Source organism: Zonotrichia leucophrys, chromosome 3, assembly GCF_028769735.1.
Source record: "Zonotrichia leucophrys gambelii isolate GWCS_2022_RI chromosome 3, RI_Zleu_2.0, whole genome shotgun sequence".
NCBI classification, from domain to species: Eukaryota; Metazoa; Chordata; class Aves; order Passeriformes; family Passerellidae; genus Zonotrichia; species Zonotrichia leucophrys.
In genome coordinates, this window is record NC_088172.1 from 82054113 (window position 1) to 82077011 (window position 22899).

Here is a 22899-nt window from a genome sequence, read left to right on the forward strand (position 1 = left end):
TAAGCACTTTACAAAAAACAGGCCTGTGCAGGAAGCCACAGAGCAAACAACTCTAGGTGAGTTGTTTCTATTCTCTAGCTGAGAATAGGTATATAATACCAAATGATATGTTGTATAGTAGATTTAACATTTCAGAGATAACACACCATTGGACAGACAAAATGACATTTGTACACCAAAAATGCAGGAAGCACATGCTTGTTTATACAAGAAATAGTCAAATAAAGATATGGCAAGGCCTAAGCACTGTACAGTTCTACTTAACGCAGAAAAAGGATTGATAAATTGAGTTTTGTAATACCAAAGTTGAATACATAAATGAAAACCATTCCACTAAATAATCAAATCACAGCAGTCTTGTGCAAGCACCAGGTTTTGTTTTAGAAAAGCTTGTCTACACAATCCTACCTCTGTAGGTTGGCTGGAAGACAGCTTATCTTCATCTGTCTGTGTGGGCATTTTCAGGCCACCATATTTCTTCCAATAAATCCAGCAAGATGCACACAACCTACATTGCATATTCGGAGGGCCCCAAGAATACCATTGGTGAGACTGCGGAGCTGAGGAGGAGAAAGCAGCACAGGTGAAGCACTGGTGCAAGTTACATTCACTACAATCAATCCAAATGTTGTAATAGGCTATTATATACAGCCATAACACATGGCAATAGCAGAGCATTGTGTGGATAAATATTTAATATATTTGACACTGAAAGTAAGAACTTGAATTGTTTGTTGCTTTATTTTTTTACACAAGTGCCAGAGAGGTGAACTCTAAATGGAAATTTTGGAAATGCTTCTAAAATAAATTTCAAAACAGGGACTTTGTATTGCTGATATTTTCTCCCAAAGGACTACCAGAAAAAATAACAACAAACCCACTATTTCTAATCTCACCCTGGAAAACAGGCTAATTAAGTTGGATTTTATATCTGCTCTCATATAACCTCTGTTGAGGGCTGCTATTCCAAGAAGTCCAACAGAATTATCACACAAAATACTAGAAAGAAACAATAGTCCTCCCCATCTTTCCCAACAACAACAGAGGGAGAAAAACATTCCAAAACCATTCAAAGAAAAAAAAAAACAACTAAAAAACTCTGCAGCCTTAAAGAAAAAACAAAAGTAAATTTGAATCTAGCTTTGTGAAGGTAAAGAAATAGTAGATCAATGCCATCATATTATACTACTAAAACTTTCTGTGCTTTATGAATTGTTTAAAAATAAATCATAAAGAGATTTGAATACTTTAATTAATATACTGAAGGCAGCTCTAACTTTAAAGGTATTTCTGCCATAAGAGCAATTGCAAATTATCTTTTGTCATATCCTAACAATATTACATATCTTTTTTTTCTAACAGCACATATTAAGATTCACCCAAATTCTTGAGTCATTAAAAAATATATTTACTTACTATAGCAGCTTTCACAAGCCCGACCTATTACTGTGGCTTGTGCCTGGTAAGAAGCTCCCATTGCTCCGTTGACTGCAGCAGGTTTCCCATTGTTGCTGGATATTTGATTGGGATTTGGTTTGTTGCTTTAAATAAATTTTTTTAAAGGTTGCAAAAAAAAAAAAAAAAGGTTTTATTAACTGGTTAGTCAACAGGAAGACAAACAATCGAATTCTGGAAATCTGATGTGTGCAGACAACATCTATAAAATCTTCTCTAAACAACAAGGGTAATTTTTGTACTCTTCTATTACTTTCAGCATTGTCAGACACTTGCTATGTTAGGAGCTGCTCTGACAGTCCAATTTGCAGCTTTTACTGTGCTCAGACTGTCTAAGCTACTTGGAAAGCTCATAAAAGACCAGCTCTCAGGGGTTAAAGCATTAACAAAAGTCTGACACAGCATGGAATTTAAGAAGGTGTTTCTAGTCAACAGATAAGGTTTACGAGTTGAGGATGGATTTTGAGTGAAGTATAACAAAAGGAGCAACAGTGACTGTAATACTACAAGGTTCTTGATCCCAGGAAAGGGTCAAACAGCCTCGTGTCTGAAAAAGTACACACAGTAATACAAATGTCTTATAACCATGGCAAAACTCACCCATATATCTGGTTTCTCTGTCTCAGTTCTCTTCTAAATTATTTCCTCTCTGAGAAGGTTAACTGGTTTTTGGATATTTCTGTTTGGCTTTTGAATATTATTGTACCATATCATTCTCATAATTATTCTAACTTCTAATACTTCAGTGAAGTAGGACTTTACAGGTCAATTAATTCAGAGAGCATTAATATAACTCCTCACTAGATTAAGTGCAATATTTCCAGAGTTTCAACTTTGTGAGTGTTAATTACCCTCAATACAATGCAAGGCTGGATACATTGATTCCTAAGATAATTATTTGTCATTTTAGGCAGCATAAAATACATTAAAGTTAAAATGACAATTGAAGAAACCTTTGCTGTATCAAGTCTCTGTCTCCTGCCTTTTCCTTTTTCACCATATCAGCAAGAGACAATTTTACAATTTCCAATATTCTTTATCCTGGGCTCAACATACAGAAGAAGAGCTTGAAAGACAATTAAGTCTTCCACATTATGATCTGTTGCTTAGTTACCTTTCAGAAATGCCATGAATTGAAAGGGACTCTCTGGAATTAAGGACAGAACCTTGCAATTACAGGAAATACCTAATGATCAAGTTCAAAAAGGTACTCAGCTCTGAGAATCAATTCTGCTCAGATTTCAAATGCAATAAATGAGTCTTGAAGCAGAGCATTTAGCAATCCCATGACCACCACAGATACCAAAGCCTTGAGAAGTCCTACCATCCTCCTGCTGTTGACTAGGGATTTTGTCTTGAAATGGAGGCAAAAGACAGGCAGTAAGATAAAAATGCAAAAATCCCACATTTTGTCATCCAATACAGCTGGTCCCTACTGTGAGCTAATTGAAAATCCATAATTGTCCACATGGACCAAGGAAATTAAATTGAAATGCATAATGTAAAGTCTGAGCACTTTACGGTTTTCCTAAAGCAGCCACTCATCTGAGAAGGTTAGGGAACACTCATACTAGAGTTTTTAGCTTTTTTTAAACAGTGTGACTTGTTAGAGATGTGAGCTTCAAAACTCACAAAATTTGTTCTGAGATAAGATTAAAATAAATTTAACAGTCTGCTGCTTTCATTGTAACATCTGTTTAAGAGAGAAGCCAGTATGAAATATGAAAATGAAACTCTATTGTATGTAATTTATACAAGCCATCAAAAATCTTTGTGAAGTACTTCCTTTGTTATTACATTCTTCTGTTATACAAACATTCACAACAATGGGAAGTTCATATATAAGTAAGCAGAATATACCCACAGAAAGCTTAGAAAAAGGTGATTTGGAATCCTTTCTCTTGTCATAATATTGAGGAAATTATGAATATGTAGGAGGGATTTTATCTTTTTTCTACAAATCACATGTTAACAGGAACAGACATAGCATCCAGTTTAAAAGAAATACAGATCAAAAACCCCTCAGAAGAAAACAAGATTGCATTAGTAGCACGTGGTCAAACATAGAAGATCTGGGGCTGTGTGCTACCTTTAATTTAGAACCAGAACATCTCTTGTCTCTAGATGAAGAACAGCTTTTATCAGCCAGATAAAACTGTAATGGGAAATTATCTCATTTTATTTTATGTAACTACATTAAAAACTGCTTCTACTTTGAAATATTGCATTTACACAAATATGAAGTGTTGTGCTACAGGGATTTGGAAGAGTTTGTTTTGTAACAACTGCTTTTTTAATTAATAGGCTCTTCTTGCATTTGAACAGACCACAGGTAGCACTTGATCAGCCTTTGCAAAACTTCTTATTCCAGACAAAAAAAACTGCGGGTCAAAAACAAAGATCAGTAAAGTAAGAAAGTTTCACTTGAAACAAGAGTTTCTGGCATTTTCGGATTATATCTCTGAATATAATAAATCCTGTAAAAGTAACCATTAGAGAGATGACTAGGAAAATAGCATGCATGTAACTGCATGTTACTGTTTCAATTTTACCTGCATATTATTCAAAAAATGAATCTGTTGTTATACTCACTAGGTGGGGATGTATACTTGTTTCAATTTACTTTCTGCTTCAGCTGCTTTCAGACGTTTCTAGGTGAAAAATGAACACATTAAAATACTTTATTACATTAAGGTATGACATTTCATAAAACTGCACACAATACATCTTTAAATTATTTCTGTTTTGTGATTTCAAAAGAGCTTCCAAAACAAGCGTAGAAACCTACACAATGAAAATAATGAAAAACAAGCTCTTGATTTTTAGTATTATTTTGAAATCACAATGTACTGTCCTTCCCAGTAAAACTCACAGGCCTCACATATGACAACAAAACTGTAAAAATGCCAATGACAGCTTACATAAATCACATCTGTGGCTACCCCTCACTGCAGAATTAAGTAGAAATTAAATGAATGAAATTGTGCTCCTCATCAGTCATGTAACAAAACTTGTCTGTTCTGTCCCGAGTGAGGCTGAGCCTTAATACCACAGTACTAGTAGCAATAAAAGTCCACTGAGTCTTAGAAATAACTTATCACTTACTAGCATTAAATGCCATGAAAACTGTGGCTCAGGAACATCACAGTAACAGCACAGCTATACTACTGTCAACATAGTCTGTGAATTTACTAAATCATTACTTTCTTCTTTCTTTTAAGTTAACAAATTTAAACCATTTTGCATTTCTATAATGTTTAGAATTTTTAGTAATTGCCATATATTATAAAAGTAACTAAGACAACAATTTTTTCAGCAGTGGCACAAGAAATACAGAGTTCAGGTGTCCACAGGTTTTCCAAAACATTTGTATGTAAAAGATGAAGGAAAAACATTATTTCCCTGCATTTTCTGTACTCAAGACATTACTTCTATTCACTTGAGAGAAAAAAAGGAAAAGCAAGAGAGAAAAGAATTTGAATCATGGTCAATTTCATTACAGAGGATAAAAAAAAGGAGGGGACAGTCAGCAATAATAAATCAGTACTACCTGTCTTTATAAGGTGATTAAAATTCAGTCCTTCATTTCACCTGCAACAGCCACTTCAACTCTCTGCTGTACTCGTATTTTTTGACACCCAACTTTTGCAAGGTTTATAATCCAGGAAAATACTTCCCACCTTGAGAAAACTATCATGAGATGACTCTGCTCTGAGGTCCCTTGCCTGAGCCATGAGGTGAGTTACAAGGTAATTCAGCTTTACTGGCCCAGCAGTCTGACTAAAACTCTTGGTGTAAACTGCTGTTGTTCTTCATTTCATTAAGTTGTCTCTGTGTTGTCCATTTATAAAACTCTCTCTTATAAAAGTGCATCTTTAAGGAGTAATGTGTAACAAATAGACTTCTAATCAGTCCATGCCACCATTAATTAATTCCTGTGCAAGGAGAACTCTCTTCCATTTATCTCCAAAACAGTTTTCTTTTCCTTACAGCTTTTTGCTGTTCACAGATGCCCAGTTTGGCATTTGCTACAGAAGTGAATCCCATTGACATTGCTGGTACAGTTGCAATCCTTCCCCAGTGCCAGACCTGGCAACACTGCTCTACCCTCAGCAGGACCACAGAAAAATGCAAACAGGTCTCCTCTGCCTGCTTGGGTCAGTTTTTACAAGAGCAAGGAGAAAGAACAGCAGCAGCACCATGCTCCAAGTCTCATAAACTGGTAGTTTTTCATCTGAAAACATTTCACAGATCCCAGTGGTGAACTCCCTCTGCTTAACAGCAGGACACAGGTTTTTCACAACTGTCTCTCTTTCCTTTTCTTATTATATCCAACAGTATAGAACTTGTTTGCAGCCTGACAGAAGCATGTGAAACTGCCAGGCAATGGGTCACCACACATTTCTCAGAGCTCCCTAACAAACTGGTCCATTTTACAAAAATGAGTTAATCTCACTGCACAGCTACCATAAGCAAAAGAGAAAATATAATAAAGGGCAAAAAAGGATGAAGGTTGCCCTGAAGCAGTGTCACAATGTAAAGGCATGTGTAGCAAACTGTATTAAGGCCAGATGGCAGTGTCAATGAGAAGGGACTATATAGACATTGATTAAATTTTAGTACTGGCATGGGGGTTGCAAGGAATGCAATTTAACAATTGCTTTTCTCCTTTATTTACTAAAAGGAATGATATACTGTCTTCTAAAAAATAAATGATGCAACGATATTTCACTATAAGCTATATTTTTATACAATAAAACTATGGCTACCATTGGTCTCTAAAAGCAACAGAACATGTCACAGCTTGAATTCTCACTGACATACCAACTTCTAAGTACAGAGAGAGAGGAAAGGATGCAGAAAGAAAACTACCAATAGTTGCAGTTTCAGAGATTAAACCTCTGTCTATTGAAATCTAGAGACAGAACTGGTAAAAGCTGGAGGCTGAAACTGAAAATATTTAGACAAGAAACAAAGCACCAGTTTGTAACAAATCCCTGGAGCAATGTAATAAATTACTGGAGCAATGTAACAAAGAGAGCTGATGCTTTACCTGGAAAAAAATTTACATCTTAAACAGTATTTCAAACAGGTCTTACAGACTGCATTGCAGGCGAGGTCAGAATATACTAACCCAGTTTTTCATGGGGTCCAATGCTAGCATTGAAAATGAATGTTTGTGGGTTTTAAGAACTTTTGTTAAAAATATCAACTTACAAATATCCCAAGAACTGACCACTTTCCTAAATTAGTACTGCTTTCAACAGTGGAAATAAATAAATGAGAGGGAAATGTACTATACTGTTGCAGGACAATTTAGCCACCATTTAATGTGCTCACTCTTTCCCTTTTACGAAGTCTCAATAAAGTCTTTTCCCATTGAATCGGACTTTCAAGGAGAACACCACAAACAAGTTTTCATTCTGTAGAATCCATCAATCAAACCTGGCCTTCCTCAAACACTGTATGTAACACAGTGGACATGAGAAGCGCCCTATCACCAGGAATGATTACCCAAGACTGAATTAGTTTTGCTAGACAAATTCAGAGAACTTCAGCATATCTTCCCTTCAGTTTGACTTGAAGGGAAGATGTTCTCAAAGCAAGGTGGTAGCAGTACCTCCACTGCCATTAAATCACCACATTTATAACCTAGCAAGAATAACATTCATTAAAAATCATGATAAAGAAACCATTTTTAGGCCTGACACAACACATCCTATTCACACAAAGAAATGAAGATAATCAAAAGCAATTTTTTATACTAAATCACACTGATCTAGAACTCAGAGATTGTATTTTAAGATTCAAGTATTGCAATGACCTTTTTCATCTTCCTATTCCCACAAGTCCCCCTGCCCCTCATGCATGAGATTTAGGGAAGAATGACTCTGAAATTTCCACTTTATTACTGAATACATTTTCTCCTTGAACTACATTCAATTATCACTGCTTGTTCTTTTTGGGGAAAAAAACTCTACAGATACTGTTTTGACTGAACAGTATCAATTTTTACCACTCCAAAAAAAAAAAAAAACTAAACAAGGGCATGATGAAGTTCTTCTTAGGAAGGATTATAGAAATGTTAACCAGGATTAAAATTAAACATTTGCCCTACACTGGTTTTATTACTGAAGATCACATACCCTGAAAGAACATGTCTAAAGAATTCCATCCTGAGTGTATTGCCATGGTCTGAGTAGGATGTTAGAAGTTTATTCAGTTACAAGTAGAACACAGGCATTTACCAGAGCATTCAAGTTGCAGATAACCATAAAGCCTATGTGATTTTCCTGTAAAAACCCTAATCCTGTGAAAGGATATGCAATCTTAACACATACACTTTGCTCATTGTAGCAATAGAATCATGAAGAGCTCTAGAGAACTACAAAAGGAATCTTAGTCCTTCACCAACTACTCCAGAACAAGTATTTCAGAATAAAAGCCACATTTTTATCTGATTCTTAAAGATAATCTGTTGCCCAGCCATTAAGAGCTGACAAGATGCATAGCAAATCTCTGTTGACAGCACCTCTCTAGGATAAAAATCAACAGTGGGGAAAAAAAGGGGTTTAAAGTGAAAGGAATAGTGACAAACCTAGAAAAACATGCCTTTATAGGGAACATATTATATTCTATTTGTATTATCCATAGACCTAAATTGTCCTAGTGATACTCCAAGACACTACCATGCAGCATTTTACTGCATGGTAGTAAAACTTATTTCCCTTACTTTCCATGCCCTAACAAAATGATGTAGAAACAATTTCAAATAAGCCAGAACAACCTGAACTAGCCATCCCTCTGACACATTTAATTTGAAACAAGTCCAAAGATCCATCTAATTTTACAGCTGTAGTTATTACAGCATAAAAATTATTTTCAATACACTGTCCATAACATCACCATCAATTATGTGGCAAATAAAGGAGGTACTAGCTTAAACATTAAATCAGCAATTAAAATGGAGCCTTTAAAAGTATTTTATGGTCTAAACCAAGGAGGAAATATATAAGGAGTACAATATATAAAAAAAATCAACACTGACATTTTGCCTAAACCTGCTAAAAACATCTCAGCATTGGTACCCAACACAACCTTGATGTGTTTTTGCTCCAGAGCAACCCAAACAGTCGAACATTCAATCAGAAGGATGAACAAAACCACTGTGTGCAGAATGGTCTCAATTTTGAAATGCTGGCAATGCCAAAGTAATGCTTTGTCCAGAAGCACCAATTAAGGGTTCATAACACCAGCAGCCACTGTAACACAATGGATTTTGTGCTTCCTTCAGTCCCATGGCAGAGCTTCATAGTCTAAAGCATTTGCTCTGCAGCCCATTTCCATCTGATCCCCTACTGAAGGAGGAACCAGGAATCCTACTGCTTCAAACCAGCATAAAATACAAATAGGCTAAAAAGCTCTTCACAGCTATGGGATGTACAGCAGAGGATTCAACAGTTCAGCCTGTAACACCGCTGCTCTATACCCCAAAATATTACCTTAGGCCTCCCATTGTTTATCTTTTCAAGAACACAAACAGATTTTTACGGTTTAACAAGATCACTTTTTAAAAAGAATGTCTCAGACTAGTTCATTCTGAAATCGTCATTGAATTACCTGCTGCACATATCTGTCAGTGGTTTTCCACATGTAGTAATACTCAATGATGCTAGTCAGCGACTTCCAAGGCAGCTGAAAAACATTTGTTACAAGTTAAAATGGTTCCAAGAAATTGCAATGTCCACTTCTTATTAAACACATGTTAAAATCAAGTATAGTTGAGACAAATACTAAAACCTGGATGTGTTAAATAACTGCATTAGAATCCATATGCAAAAAAACACATATTGCAATTAATAATACACAACCATTAACAAGTATGCAGAATTACGGTATCACACACCCAAATCCAAATGTAATTTATTCTGTTTAAGCCATATAGTTAAACAAAATGATCAAAACAGAATGCAGATTTCCATCAGGAAACACAGAAGGCAATATCTCTTTTATAAAGTGTGTCCGTTGGAGAATAACATTAGGACTAAAAGAAATCATCTTGACAAGACTGTGCTTGAGTCTCATGATAATTTTACTCTTAAAAAATACAAAGGATACCATACATAGCTCAGATTTTTCATGTCCCATAACAACTCAGCTGCTCATACATTACCACTAGTTTTGCATAAACTCCCACATGCTCTCAACTATTATCAAGAAACAAAAGGATGCGAGGGACAAACGTTACCCCGAGCAACACGAGCGATACTGACAATAAATATTTCACAAAAATCTCTGTACAAACAAGGTGCCTTTGATAATGACAATTATTTTGGGTGCCCACGTTCATCAGTAAAATAAAAATGTGTTAACCTAAGTGTAGGGGAGAAAATTAGGCAATCATTTTTAATTATCACCAAATAATCTATTTAACTCCACAAAGTCTTTCTATAATTTAAATTAGGATGTCTCATCCAAAATTTATGCAATTTTTCTTCATAACTTGGAAACGTAATTTGTGTGTTATATTTTCTAGAAGCACACATTAATGCAAATATTACCTGCTTTCTAGAAATGAGGATGATGTTTAGGATGTTCCAGAAAATACAGGTGTGGAAACTGATCTTTCCAACCATCCTGACCCCACTAGGCAGCTTTCTGCATGTTTTAAGCCAAAAGAAGAGTTTCCTACACCTTTGGTTAAATTCCTAAAGCACTAGAGAAACATCTTCTCAAACTCCTCTCCCTGCATGCAGGAGCTGACTGCAACAGGAATTTTTCAAGCTGCTTGATTCAGGTTCAGAGTCAGAAGTGTTCCACAGTGTGTGAATCCTTGAACATTTACATTTGATCCAAAAGCAGCAGTGTATGAAATGCTTATGCTGATGTCTCAATAGTAACACAATTCAGGTTCCTAAAATCCTTTTGCTTTCTCAGGTAAATTATGCCTTGAGAGAAATCTTCCCTCAAAAAGGCCAGTGACAAGATGTATTTGATGTGAGGTGACAGATAAAATGATTCTCAGTCTTCAGGTCCACATTCCCCCTGGCATCCAGGTGAAATGCTTCACCCCAACTACCTGCCATTGACAATTAGTACATTTTAGCATATCCATATTTAGTTTCCTTTCTGAATATTTATTAGCATGTTCACGCTACAAATGTTTGTAGAGTGAACATGCTAATTTCTCTAGAAAATACTTTTATCTATTTTAACTATGGCTGTGGCACCAGTATGTTTATTTATTCACTAGGTATTTACAATTAAAGGAAGGTAATTAGGATGCTTGGACCAAATAACTGTAATCCTTTTATACTTTGATTCAAAACTTGGAAAAGGTGTTTGGCAGACTGAGTATGGATAACCTGTATTCCATTTACCTATGCACTTAATGCTTTGAACTGCCATTGAAGCTGTGAACCACAGATTAATACATTGTCATTACCAAATTCCGTTCTTGAAAGAAGTAAATGTGCTCATCTGCACAACATTTTTGAAGGAGAAAACTAGCAAAAACTATCAGCTCTACAAAAACAGAGAGAGGGGAGTTTTACATTTCTTTAGTTTCCCCAGGCTAAAAATAGACCAATCAAATTAGATCCGCAAGAAAAAATTAGGATTATAAAGCATCCTAAAATGAACATGGTAATTTTAAGGCATGTCTTCACAATTTTCTAAAGCTGGAAAACAGTTGCTCCTGCTTTCTATAAACAGTCTCTATTCTTGATTACTAAGGCCTTTCTTGCCATATCTGAGATGAAATAGTTATGGATTTATGAAAACTGTTGATAATGAAAAACTAAGAATTAACACGTATATCATCTTTGTCTTACTGTTAGGGAAATAGTTACATTTGGAGAACATAGAATATCCATTCTTTTTCCATTCTACTGCTCTGGGATGTGAAATAATTCAACACATCAAGTAAATTGAATTAGCTTATAAGGTTTAGCTTGATTAGGATTCACACAGAGTCTTAAAGATAGAAGAACCTCTCCTACAAGAGTCAATGAGTCAACAGTTGATGAAAATTATTATTCAACAGCTAGATTGGTAACTTGATTACAATTGAGCATCTCCTAGCCATGAAAAAAACGTAAAGACCTTTACACCATTTAACTTATAACAATCTTGTTTACTAACATTTAGTGTTTGTAGCTTAATACTTGAGCTGCACATTGAACATCAAACAGTGGCAGTTCCCAGTAACTGCTGGAAAAGTAAATTAATCTGCCCTTTCCAGAACTGTCATGTAAGGCTGCAATTGCAGCAGCTGTGCCCTGCAAATCTGGGCCGACACAGAAAAGGCAACTCCTGTGGGATGTAATGACTCAGGCAGGTATCACATCACCCTTCTGCTTCAGCAGACTGCTACCAGCCCCTTTCAGCCATGCAACATGGCTTTCTTGCCTGTCCTGTGGCACCACTGTGTGACTGCTCAAGTTGGAGTTCAATCTCAGGCACTGCAGATTTAGTTTTACCATTAGATCCTACCTGGAGACTCAAACAAGTTCACACGTACACTATCAGCCCATTATCTTCTTTGCCCTTGCTCTTACAACACATCTAAGAGTACTTAGATACTTATGGGAAGTAAACTTATCAATGGCTTGCCACTGAAGAGAGGGAGGATAACAGATGAAAGTACTATGGTGGAAAATCACTGCTTACATGCTACATAGTTCTACCTACCTCACCTTGCAGGAACTTTTCACATAGCCGTGATCTAAATCTCCAAGGACTATTTTCGATGATTACTTAAAAAGCAAATGTGTGTTTTCAAATCCCTGCACTTTTAGATTGCTACATAGGAAGTGAGAACACATAAATTTTACACTAGAGAAATTAAGAAATCCCAAGACTACACAATGGCTAACATAATTGAAAGCTTATAAATCACATAGAATTAAATAAGAATTAATAAGATTGTGCACTGTTCTTAGTACCATATAAATTGAGATATAAAATAGATGTTCTTCTAAGAATGTTTTTAAAATAACATTTTTCTAAAGATAAAGAAAAAAAAAGTGACTAATAGATAATATCCCTGTTCTAACTAAAATAAGCTATAATAATTAGTGCCCCACATCCATTTGTGCTGCACTCTGACTCATGGTTAAGGTGCCCTCAGTAGGCTATGCAATCCTATCACCAGATCTGGGTGTGTCTCCTGCTCTGGGAGGTGATCAGGGCAAAATAGCTGCATTTTGGGAAGGAATATTTAGTGAAAGAGGGCCGGTATTGGGACAAAATTTTATCAGGGCATCCAAGACAAAATTTTAACATTGTAAACAGTTTCTATGAAAGTCATTCAAATATCTAGCATTTGAATATTACAAATGCAGAAGCAATTCTTGCGACACGTTACTACACTGCACCACTTTAATGCAGTAGTAGGTAACACAAAAATTATACAGAAAATAAAAATACCACATAAATACCAGAGACAAGCCTTCTGAATGCTTGGTCACAAATTGTGTTAGCACACAACTTGTAAACAGCCAATAAAGCATGTTATATGCTTAGGCCATTTTCAAAAGCCAAATATTATATATTAGGAACCATTTAATTAGAAGGCATAGCTCCTGAACTATTGTACACTTACAAATGAGACCCATTTGTCTGTATAAGAAATAATAAGGAAGCCAGTTTACCTTAAGATTTCTGTTCTAAAATATCTATAAATATTGTTCTCCAGTAATATTTTCTTGAACTTAAAAGAGCTGTTTCAGCCATGATGCAATGTTCAACCTTATGTCATCAATGTAATGAACATTTTCTCCCTTAGGAGTCTCAAAATTTAGCATGCAGATGTAATACACCTATTAAAATGTCAGTTCCTTAGAAAAACAATAGCCTTCACTTCCCACCTTCATTCAATTACCTGTTCCATTTCAAATCTGTGAAAATGAAGGAAAGACAGCTCATTACCAAGCCTCCTCCCACTGTCCTGTAAGGACTTCTGCCTTGTAAGGACTTCTGCATTTACCCTACATTTTTTCCCCCTCACAAAGACTATATTAATAAACTTCTGTAAAGAAAATTTAAAAATCTGAGTTCTCAGAGTCATGCAGTATGAGATGAATGTGAAAATGTTTCAATCGACTTCAATCTCAAAAATTGAATTTTTTTGGTTCAAATCTTAACTTTTTCATGAAGCCAAACTTGAACGTGGTACAACAGAGGAAATATTTTTCCTTGAAAGGAAAAGGCTGTCCATAAAATGTAAAAAAAATTGCAGCAAATTGCTAGCAATTCTAGCAATCCATTTAATTTCATTACTCTGCATTAGAATTAGCAAATTAAAGGTTTACTGCCCTATAGTCTGATACTTCAGTACAAAAATGATTGTAGTTAGAACATATTGGAAAACATTTCTTTTACTTTTCAGAACTGCCAAAACATCTAATATGTCAAAACAACTCCCTGTGGTACATTTTAAAACCTATCTGAATTCAAATGTCTCTCTGCTAATCATAGCAGGAAACCCCAGCTTTCCAAAAACACCCAGGGGAGTCAGCCATGTAGCTGCTAATGAATTTCACTGGAAATTGTGGAAACACACTGCAAAGCTCCTGGACCTTTTTCAGATGCTTGTAAGATCCTTGTAAAAATCCTTATTGGAGTGTCTCAGCGTGAGACGTACTACCTGATATTAAACCACAAAAAAATAATCTTCTGTCACCATCTTTCCAAACAACAGCATTGAACAAGAAAGCATATTGACTTTCAGCCAGATAAAATGTATAGATATGTTAATCACACGTGTCAGCTACACAGATTTCTCCCCTAGCTAGACCTTCCAAACCTACAGAAAGCAACTACGCTCAACCATGGCAAAACACAGCTCCGGGAAAGGGCACTGCTTTCATACTTACAAAGTCTTGTCGAATGTCATTGAAGTCCTTGCCATACTTTTCCAAAGCCTCTTCAAATAAGCTAGCTTCTGATGCTGACCACTCCTCCATTTCATCTCTGCACAAGACAGGCCCTCCCAGGGGCACCAGGACACCAACGGCACTGCTCAGGTCATAGTTGTGCTTATGCAGGGTGTCCATTGCATGAAACTGGCAGGGACAAGGAGAGAATAAAGAAGTGTTTAAATTAACACTAGTCCATCTCAGTTAATGCAAATTCAATATATTATTCTCTATAAACCAAGCAAGGAGCCTCAATTAATGCTAAAATTAGAATCTATCTTGATATTGTATTTCTCTGCTGTGGAATATGAGGAAAATAAATGGTTTATTACTTAATCTGGGAAAGGAAATACCTTGATAAAATGTTTACCAAAAATGACATTAGTTTATTAGTTCCTGAAAATTACTAGCAAACATTTCTAACGAATCTCTTGTTGGCAGAAACTTGTTCCGAGAAACCCAATAAAGACAGTGGCATATATTGACTGTGGGTCCATTTTCAATTAACAGAAGCTCTAAATAATAAGTAAACAGCTGCTCAGACATCTATGAGCCCAATATTCTCACTGCTGGAGAAGGAAGACATTTATTGTTTTCATTATCATCATACTGAAAGAGCAGCAAGATTTTTGTCCCTTGCTCAACACTGTTATCACAGACTGGTAAATAAGGTTTCTTTGGTTGATTCCCTTTCTGTTATAAAAGGGAAAAACAGAAAAGAAACAAATTAGAACAATCTTCCCACTGTAGGTAACACTGAATGCTCCCATTGGTAACCAATGGTGGGAATAATAAAAAGTAAACTAATCCAACTGTTGGGAAAATGAGCAACAAGAAACATTTCCAACTCAGGGTCCCAAAAGACCCCAGCAGCACACTCCAACTGGCTGTGCTGAAGGAGATATCAGAGCTATAAGTGTGATAATGTCTGGGACTCTATCAGTCCCCTCCCAGTGTGTCCCACCACAGTGCTGAGCTCCACGTGTAGCATGCAAACTCTCATAAGGCCACAAACCCAGCTATGAGAAAACCTTGCAAGGAAGGAGCACTCCTGCATTATGTGTCAGTAGAGCAATTCCAGCTGAGCTTCTGCATACAAATCTAGTGCCAATAATGGATTTTTCTTGTTTTTTGCCATCTTCTAATCAATTACTATTGTCTTTCCCCAGTGTTTACTATAAGTTTTTGAGTGCTATCAAGCATCACATTCTGGAACTGTTTTGTTCTGCAAGAAGCAATGTCACTATTATCCTGCAATGCATCATTTTACTTATGGTTCAATCAAATTGACCAGCCTGGAGAAAAGCAATTGTTAAAAATCAAGCATTCTTATAGTAAAGTATGTAACATAATGCCTAAAATCCATCAGCTTCATATTCGAGAATGTACATTGAAATCACTGATTTATTGTTTACTATTCAGGCAAATGATTAAACCAGGTCTAAAGATTGAACTCTTACAGGAGATGTGCTACTGAGGTTTAAATCTGTTTAAATTACAGCCCTCATAGAAAAGCAGTACACACAGGATGTCTTCCAAGCAGCTGCTGAATCCAGATCTATTCACTGATACCAACTTTCATATAAACAACAGAAGTGAATACATTGGAATCTTGCTCTTGCTTTACATTCATTTTTCATCTATAATAAACACTTGACTCCATAACGCCTTTTTGATATTACTAAAGAAAAGACTTATACTGAACTCTGTGGATAATTACTGCCTTCCCTGAGCTGTCCTGTGACAGAAGGCCACTGACAAGTTCTTTGATAACAACTCTGCCTTCTACAGGGTTGTCAGCCCTGACCTGCATCAAAGTTCCACACTGCAATGCAAATTGTGGTACCAAAAGCATGAGAAGCCTGAAGGCATTAGCAGAGGCTAAGAGAAAAGGTCCTAGGATATCTTCCTGGCATTGTCTCTCCCAAGCAGGAGCCTGAAGGACAGAGAAAGAGCCACCCTTCCCAAAGAACTCTTGCCCAGAGCATGCTGTTCAGCACAGACATGGGGCACATCAGAGGAAAAGCGTTAGCCATGCAGCTAAATGGCAACTTCAAGTCCAAATATAAGCAGGTAGAGGAAGAAACTTTCCACCAAAAGCTAAGGAAGGGTTGCATGGAGCTGGAAGAAAGGGCATGAGAGGGCATCCTGCAAGCAGCCACACAGCACAGCTCCTAAACCAGCTGCCATTCCAGAGTGAGCTGCCCCCATCAAAGCACTCAAACTGGAAACTGGAAACAGAGAGTGGATTCTCCAATTCAATCATACTTTAATTGTGTTTACCTTAGGAGCCACATATATGGAAGTCTAATAAAAACCATTAAAGAGATACCATCCAAAATGCAAAAAAAAAAAAAAAAAAAACAAAGCCTGCTCATACTTTTCATTTGGAAGAGACATCCAATATCAGATTTAGGTCCCTACAGTAAGGTCACTTAAGCTCTTCTGAACAAACCCAGCACAAGGAGCAAGTGATGCCCTCAGCCTGCTTTGCTTTAAATGGCTTTCATGGTGAGTATATGCACTATAAAGTATTTAGGAATCTGAAACACAAGGTCTTCCAAGTCTCTTTCTCTTCTTAGAGATCAATTTTCATTATGAAATAAAACTCTGTCTTTGAGAAGGCCAGAAATGCAAGTTTCAGTTGGTTGTCTCACTGTAAGAGAAGCCCCTTATCATCTAAGAAGGTAAACACACATTGTTTCACATCTTCTGTGGGGTTTTCTAAAAGCAGGGAGTTTCCTATCTTGTCTCATTACCTTCCCTATGTTTTCAAAATAAAGGAGCCTGAAAGCAGCCTCTCAGTTGTTATTCATCTGCAAGAAACGTGTACATCAGCCCTGGATTTATCTACATTTATTATCTAGGTTTTTGGTTTTTGTTTTGGTTTTTTTTGTTTTGTTTTGTTTTTCTTTTAATATCACTCTGTTTACAGTTATCTCTGATTAAAACTAAATAGGATTAAAACTTAATTAGGAATACTGGAAAGCCACAGGTGCGGTAAGCAGAAATCCCATTAATATCACCTTAGGTGCAAGGGTTATCTGCCTTGCATTAATAAGATAGATGGTATAATTTTCTTAGTGTTATGCGCTTATATGAAAAGTATAAATGAGAAACACCACAAGTTCTGCAAATGTCTCTACCAACTTTAACTGCTGCTGAAAATATGCTCCCAATTAACATGGAAATGTCTGAAAAAGTAACTATTATAATGACAAATATGTCTTTTCTTAATTTAGAAGGAAGTATGTTGCCAAAAAGCTAAAAAAGTAGGATTTTAAAAAGCTGAGGGGGTAGGAAAATGAGAAGAGACAGACACAATAATTAAGCCTAGGGTGGCTCCTTTGATGCCTCATTATAAGATATGCCTTTCATTAAGTGTAATGGATCTTAATGGATCATTTGCAATGGAGAAACATTAACATGGCATTCAAACAAAGTACCCCTTTATTAGCAGCATTGCACATGTACTTTCAAATGAGAAGTTGCCATAAGGATAAATCCACTCTATTAAATACTGAATACAGGATGCAAATAAAGAAGGGATATGCAATATGTGAAACTTATTAGAAATTCTTAATCCAACAAAATATTAATATAATGAAAAATGGTAAGAACTATTTTGATGAACAAAATTAAGTATTTAATGTGAACAGAATTGTGCTGATAAAAGTCATACTAGCAACTGTGAAACAGAAAATTATTTTTGAGTATTACTGAAAACATTAAATTTTGCCCCTGCCTTTATGATGCTATCATAGTCCAGACTAAATCAGTTTTCTGTTCAATAGCCTTTAAATATACTACAAAAGTGTACTTAAGAAAGAAATTAAATATTTTTCTCATCATAATAAAAAAATATTTTATCTGAAATACAAGAATTGTCCCACTGAATCAGACCAATCACCCATTTAACTAAGCATTGTGTCTCTTACAGTAGCACCAAGGAATATTAGCTAAAATATTCAGGTAAGTCTAATCACAGTCTGAGGTCAATTCCCATTTCCCTCACCAGCACCTGCAAAGCTTCAGAATGAGGCCATGTAGAAGGTACACCTTTCCATATTCTCCTCAGTACTAATTTATGGCTTATATGGCTACATAATTTTTCTAACCTTTTTTAATCCTGCTGGTAACTACCCATTCCCACAAAGTTTTGTGCAACTGAATTCTAGGGGCTATCTATTCACTTTATAAGGCAGTGCCTTAACTATTTTGAACAAATCTGTCAGTTTTATTGAGTTTCCTCTAATTCTAATACTCCAGTATCTGCTAAATAGCAGGTCTTCTTTAGCCTAAACTATGTGATGGTGTTTAGGTACAAAAAGCCTAAAATAATAAAACAATAGTTGATTTCTTTGGAAATCTAAGTCAAACCTGATTCACTGAAGCAGTAATATTTTTGGTCTCACATAGTGTTCCTGACATACTTTATTTACTGCAGCACACCTCATCTCAGCTAGTATGATTATACAGAAGCAAACCTGCAATCAATATATTTTTCACTTTCTCTAAAAGATGCAGGTGCTTACATTAACAGCATACTAAGGAAACATAGCAGAAATATGCTAATTGAAATGTTCTTTAAAAATATGCTTACAAAGTCAGATTGCTTATCCTTTAGAAAATATGGTGACATATACATCCAGTAAGTATGAACCATTATCCACACAATTTTTAGTCCTTTATTACCACAATAATGACACTGCCCTGAATGAATCCCTATACAATGTGTATTATCCATTCTGCTGTGGGTGATCCACAACTGAAGCCAAGTGTTGCACAGTGTGATTACAAGGGCAGCACTGAGAAGCTTAAAGAAAACACACAGGATTTTCTAACACACACACACACACCTTGCTTGCAGGTATCTAAAGACAACAAGTGGAAAATGGGGACTTTGGAACACCAGATAGCGTTGAATTCATGGATATAGAAGTCGCAGGATGTTTAAGAAGCCACCTACCAGTGTGATGTCTCGGGAAGCAGCAGCTGCACTCATGTGTAGACTGGGCTGCCTGACAGAACTGCTGCAGTCCAAGGCTCGAGCAAAGGTGCCAACCGCACTGCAACAGAGGAGCGGGAGCAGCAGTAAACACACAGAAAGATGTAACCCCAAGTATCAGACTGTGCCATAGCTATAAAAGTGTCCTTTTCCACATGCAAGCCACATACTGATACTGTTTTCAGATCTTTGCTAACAAAGAACAACTTCATAAAGACAAATCACTAAACACTGCAGCAAAAACTCCAACCTTCTGTCCCCCAAAAGTAATGACATACATATAAGGAACAGCAGCTCAGAAACAAAAGATACTCAGAGAATTCTCATGTACCAGCCTTTTAATTTATAGAATTTTCAATTCATTATGAAGTCAAAGGTTCTCCATAGTTTGAGGTTTACAATCAGGACTACTATTTCTAAAACTCCAATGATATAATAGTGCTTAAAAATTATAATTCAGATTTAAAAGGGGGTTCACCACATCCATATGAGGAAATTAAAAACATTTCATTCCCTTCAGTAGTACATGTCTTCTACTCCCATCTTCTACCCTTCATGGCAGTGAGCCTAAAAAAGCATATCAGCTTCATCTAAGGTACTCCCAAAATTCCTGGTGTTATCACAGGTTTCAAGCAATAATTAAATAAATGGATCTCTCAACATACTTAAAGCATTCCATTATTGAAATGGAAATATTTTTTCCAAAACTTCACTTTGTTTTCCACTTTTGTTGATGAATTGCACATGGCATCTATTATACTTAGACTGTTCTAAACTGTAAACATTTCTTGGAGAGGGGTAAATATTTCTTGCAAGTACAGCTATGTATCTGTATCATGCACAGTGAAGGAAAAGGTGCATAGAGAATTTGACTGGGCCCAGCCTATCATACAGGAAATGAGCAAAGATGCAGTGACACAAAATATTATCAATAAACAGATCAGAAGTTTCTCCAGTACCTGGATTTGTATAATGACTCTTGAGGTGCATTCAGAAAAAATCTGTTTGTTGCAGTTATGACATAATCCCTTTTAAATGCAAAGACCCAGTTACAGATGTAATGCAGAGCAATCCACTGGCGTAGGGACTCAAGCCTCACTCAGCAATTGCACCCCACACAACTTGCGAGTGCAGAATTATACCAGTGGTGAATGTCACTGACAAATAAACACACTTTGCTATATCCTATAAATCTGAATACAACAGTAAAACAATATGCATCAAGACTTTAACTCACTGAAGTTATAAATGATCATGGAGAAACAGATAATAAAGTACGTTACCGCAATTTGATCTTGAATCTCAAAAAATTTATTACTGAATGCATGTTTCAGTACTTGCTGCCACAGTCTTACAAGCTAAGATTTAACAGCAGTGATTCAGACCCCCTGATATTAACTGCTTTTCTAAAGGCTGTGGAATAAATAAGTGATATTGAAATGTTTTTCCACAACCTTTGCTCCCTCTTTGTGGAGATGGTAAATATGAGAAAACACATACACATTCTATTCCCCCCCCCCCCAAAATTGGCAGTACATAAAACAGTATTTGTGCACAAATCCCTCCCAAGAATAAGGCTCTATTATGAACACATTTCCTGATAGTCTGTCAACCCTTTCAACATGCTGGCATTGATAAGGGCTGTAGCTAAGCAGTCTTTCCTGTGATCCTTCTGTCCCTCCTGCTCAAACCAGTGAATGTGGCATGACTGCATTTCCCTTCTGCTGCTAGCTTCTTATCTTCCTTTTTCATAATTAAAATTATTTTCTTTTGACCATATTTCTAAAATAAAGTCTGAGTATGCTATGAACACTACAAAGAACATTCTCACAGTCATTCTCTGGCAGATCAAACTTGTGAGGCTGACTTCAGAGCCCAAGAGTATTTTGTTGCTCAGAATGTAAAGTCAAAATTAAGAGACAATATAAATAATAACATAATTATATTATTATTATTAATAATAATTCTGAATAAGTGATAGAGAGGTAAGAACTGGTGCATCAGTGGGCATTGCTTCCAGTGCTGCATAGAGAAGGAGAAGACTGCAGCTCTCAGAAGAATGCTGTATTTTGGAGTATGTGAGTGCAAAAACAATTGATAATAAATAAAACACACAAAGACAAAATGAAACAACAAAAACAATAGAATAAAATATAATAAACACTGTCTCAAACATAAGGAAACAAGTATCATAATAATAATATGATAAAAACAAATAATACATAATAAAATGCAGGCAGTGTACCATTTGGGGTATCAGCAGTGACAGGAGAAGGGGTGTGGATGGTAAGGGACAAACTAGGGGGCCTAGAGTTGTGAGGCATCTCTGTGGCTCTCTGGAAATCAAACTAACTTGTAGTTCTCCTTTCCATAGAAACTTGTGAAAAGCAGTGAATTCCCAACTAAGCGTAGAAATTCTAGAGCAATTGGCTATTAAATAGTAACTAGGTTCAAAACTAAATAGTGAAATATAATGTTGTATATAATCTAGCTATGCAATTCACATCAAAATTCAATACTAATTTTAGAAATCACTAAAATACCTTATTTTTTATGTTTTTCAATTAAAAATACAGGTATGAGGTATATATTGATGCAAATATCAAAATCTACATTGGCCACTTTTCCTTGCATGCTTTTCTTCTAATTCCACTATTCGATTATTTTAGAAAAGGAACAAAATAAATAACTAAACAATGTCAATTCCAGAAGACACAGTATTGTCTTCATCTACCTAAAATAAAACTCAGTATTAAGCCGACACAAGTTAAACAGTCACACCCTAACCACTCACTTTTCTTAACAAACTTTCAGTGTTAATGTCTTGTCAAGTTTGCACAATTCAAAGAATAATTGTAAATAGTTAACTGAAATTATATTTAATTCAGTAATAACAATAATAAACTGTCAACACAAAAAACTCTGCTCAGCAAGCTACTTACGAATTATTCAATGTGTAATTAAAATACTTGAACTCCAAACAGAAACCAACACTCCCCACATTTTCCAAAAGAAGCTAAAGCCAAAAGTCACACAGACAGTGAATTACACAGGTGGCAGAGAGATGGACAAGACAAACAATTGGTATTATCAGCAGGGAGATCACTCCCTGCACAGCCTGCATCAGCAAGCAGCTGTAAGAGCTTTAAGGGTTAGACCAAACGATCCAGTGTTACTTTAATTTGGTTTTCCTTGGTTTAATTATCTTAAAGAGCAGAACCAAGAAAATTTATAACAGATTGCAGATAACAACCATACAAACAAAACAAATGGATATAGTTCAGTGCCAGGATCTAAGATTATGGAATAAATCCACAAATTCAGCAAAACTCAACAAGGTCTATGTCCAAAAAACTTGGGAGATTGCTGCGGTTACTATGCCTGTGTGCCCTGCATTTAGGCAAAATTTCAGACTACATTTTGAACGCAGAAAATACATTGCTCCAAATTACTTATAGCTCAAGTCTAAGACCTTAAAGGAAATAATTGTTTGACTTTTTGTGTAAGATTAAATAG

At 36.0% G+C, this 22899-nt stretch overlaps 1 protein-coding gene across 4 annotated transcripts in view; it reads right to left on the minus strand.

Annotated features, from left to right (window-relative positions):
* The window catches only part of MTA3 (metastasis associated 1 family member 3), a 141654-nt gene that overhangs the window by 57803 nt on the left and 60952 nt on the right, over nt 1-22899 (minus strand). For all 4 annotated transcript variants that reach the window (XM_064708993.1, XM_064708996.1, XM_064708995.1 and 1 more), the window contains exons 8-13: nt 19345-19444; nt 14334-14522; nt 9076-9150; nt 4048-4106; nt 1417-1541; nt 409-560 (exon numbers count right to left, since the gene is read on the minus strand). In XM_064708993.1, the coding sequence (XP_064565063.1) occupies nt 409-560; nt 1417-1541; nt 4048-4106; nt 9076-9150; nt 14334-14522; nt 19345-19444 (700 nt within the window). The remainder of the gene's footprint in view (nt 1-408; nt 561-1416; nt 1542-4047; nt 4107-9075; nt 9151-14333; nt 14523-19344; nt 19445-22899) is intronic.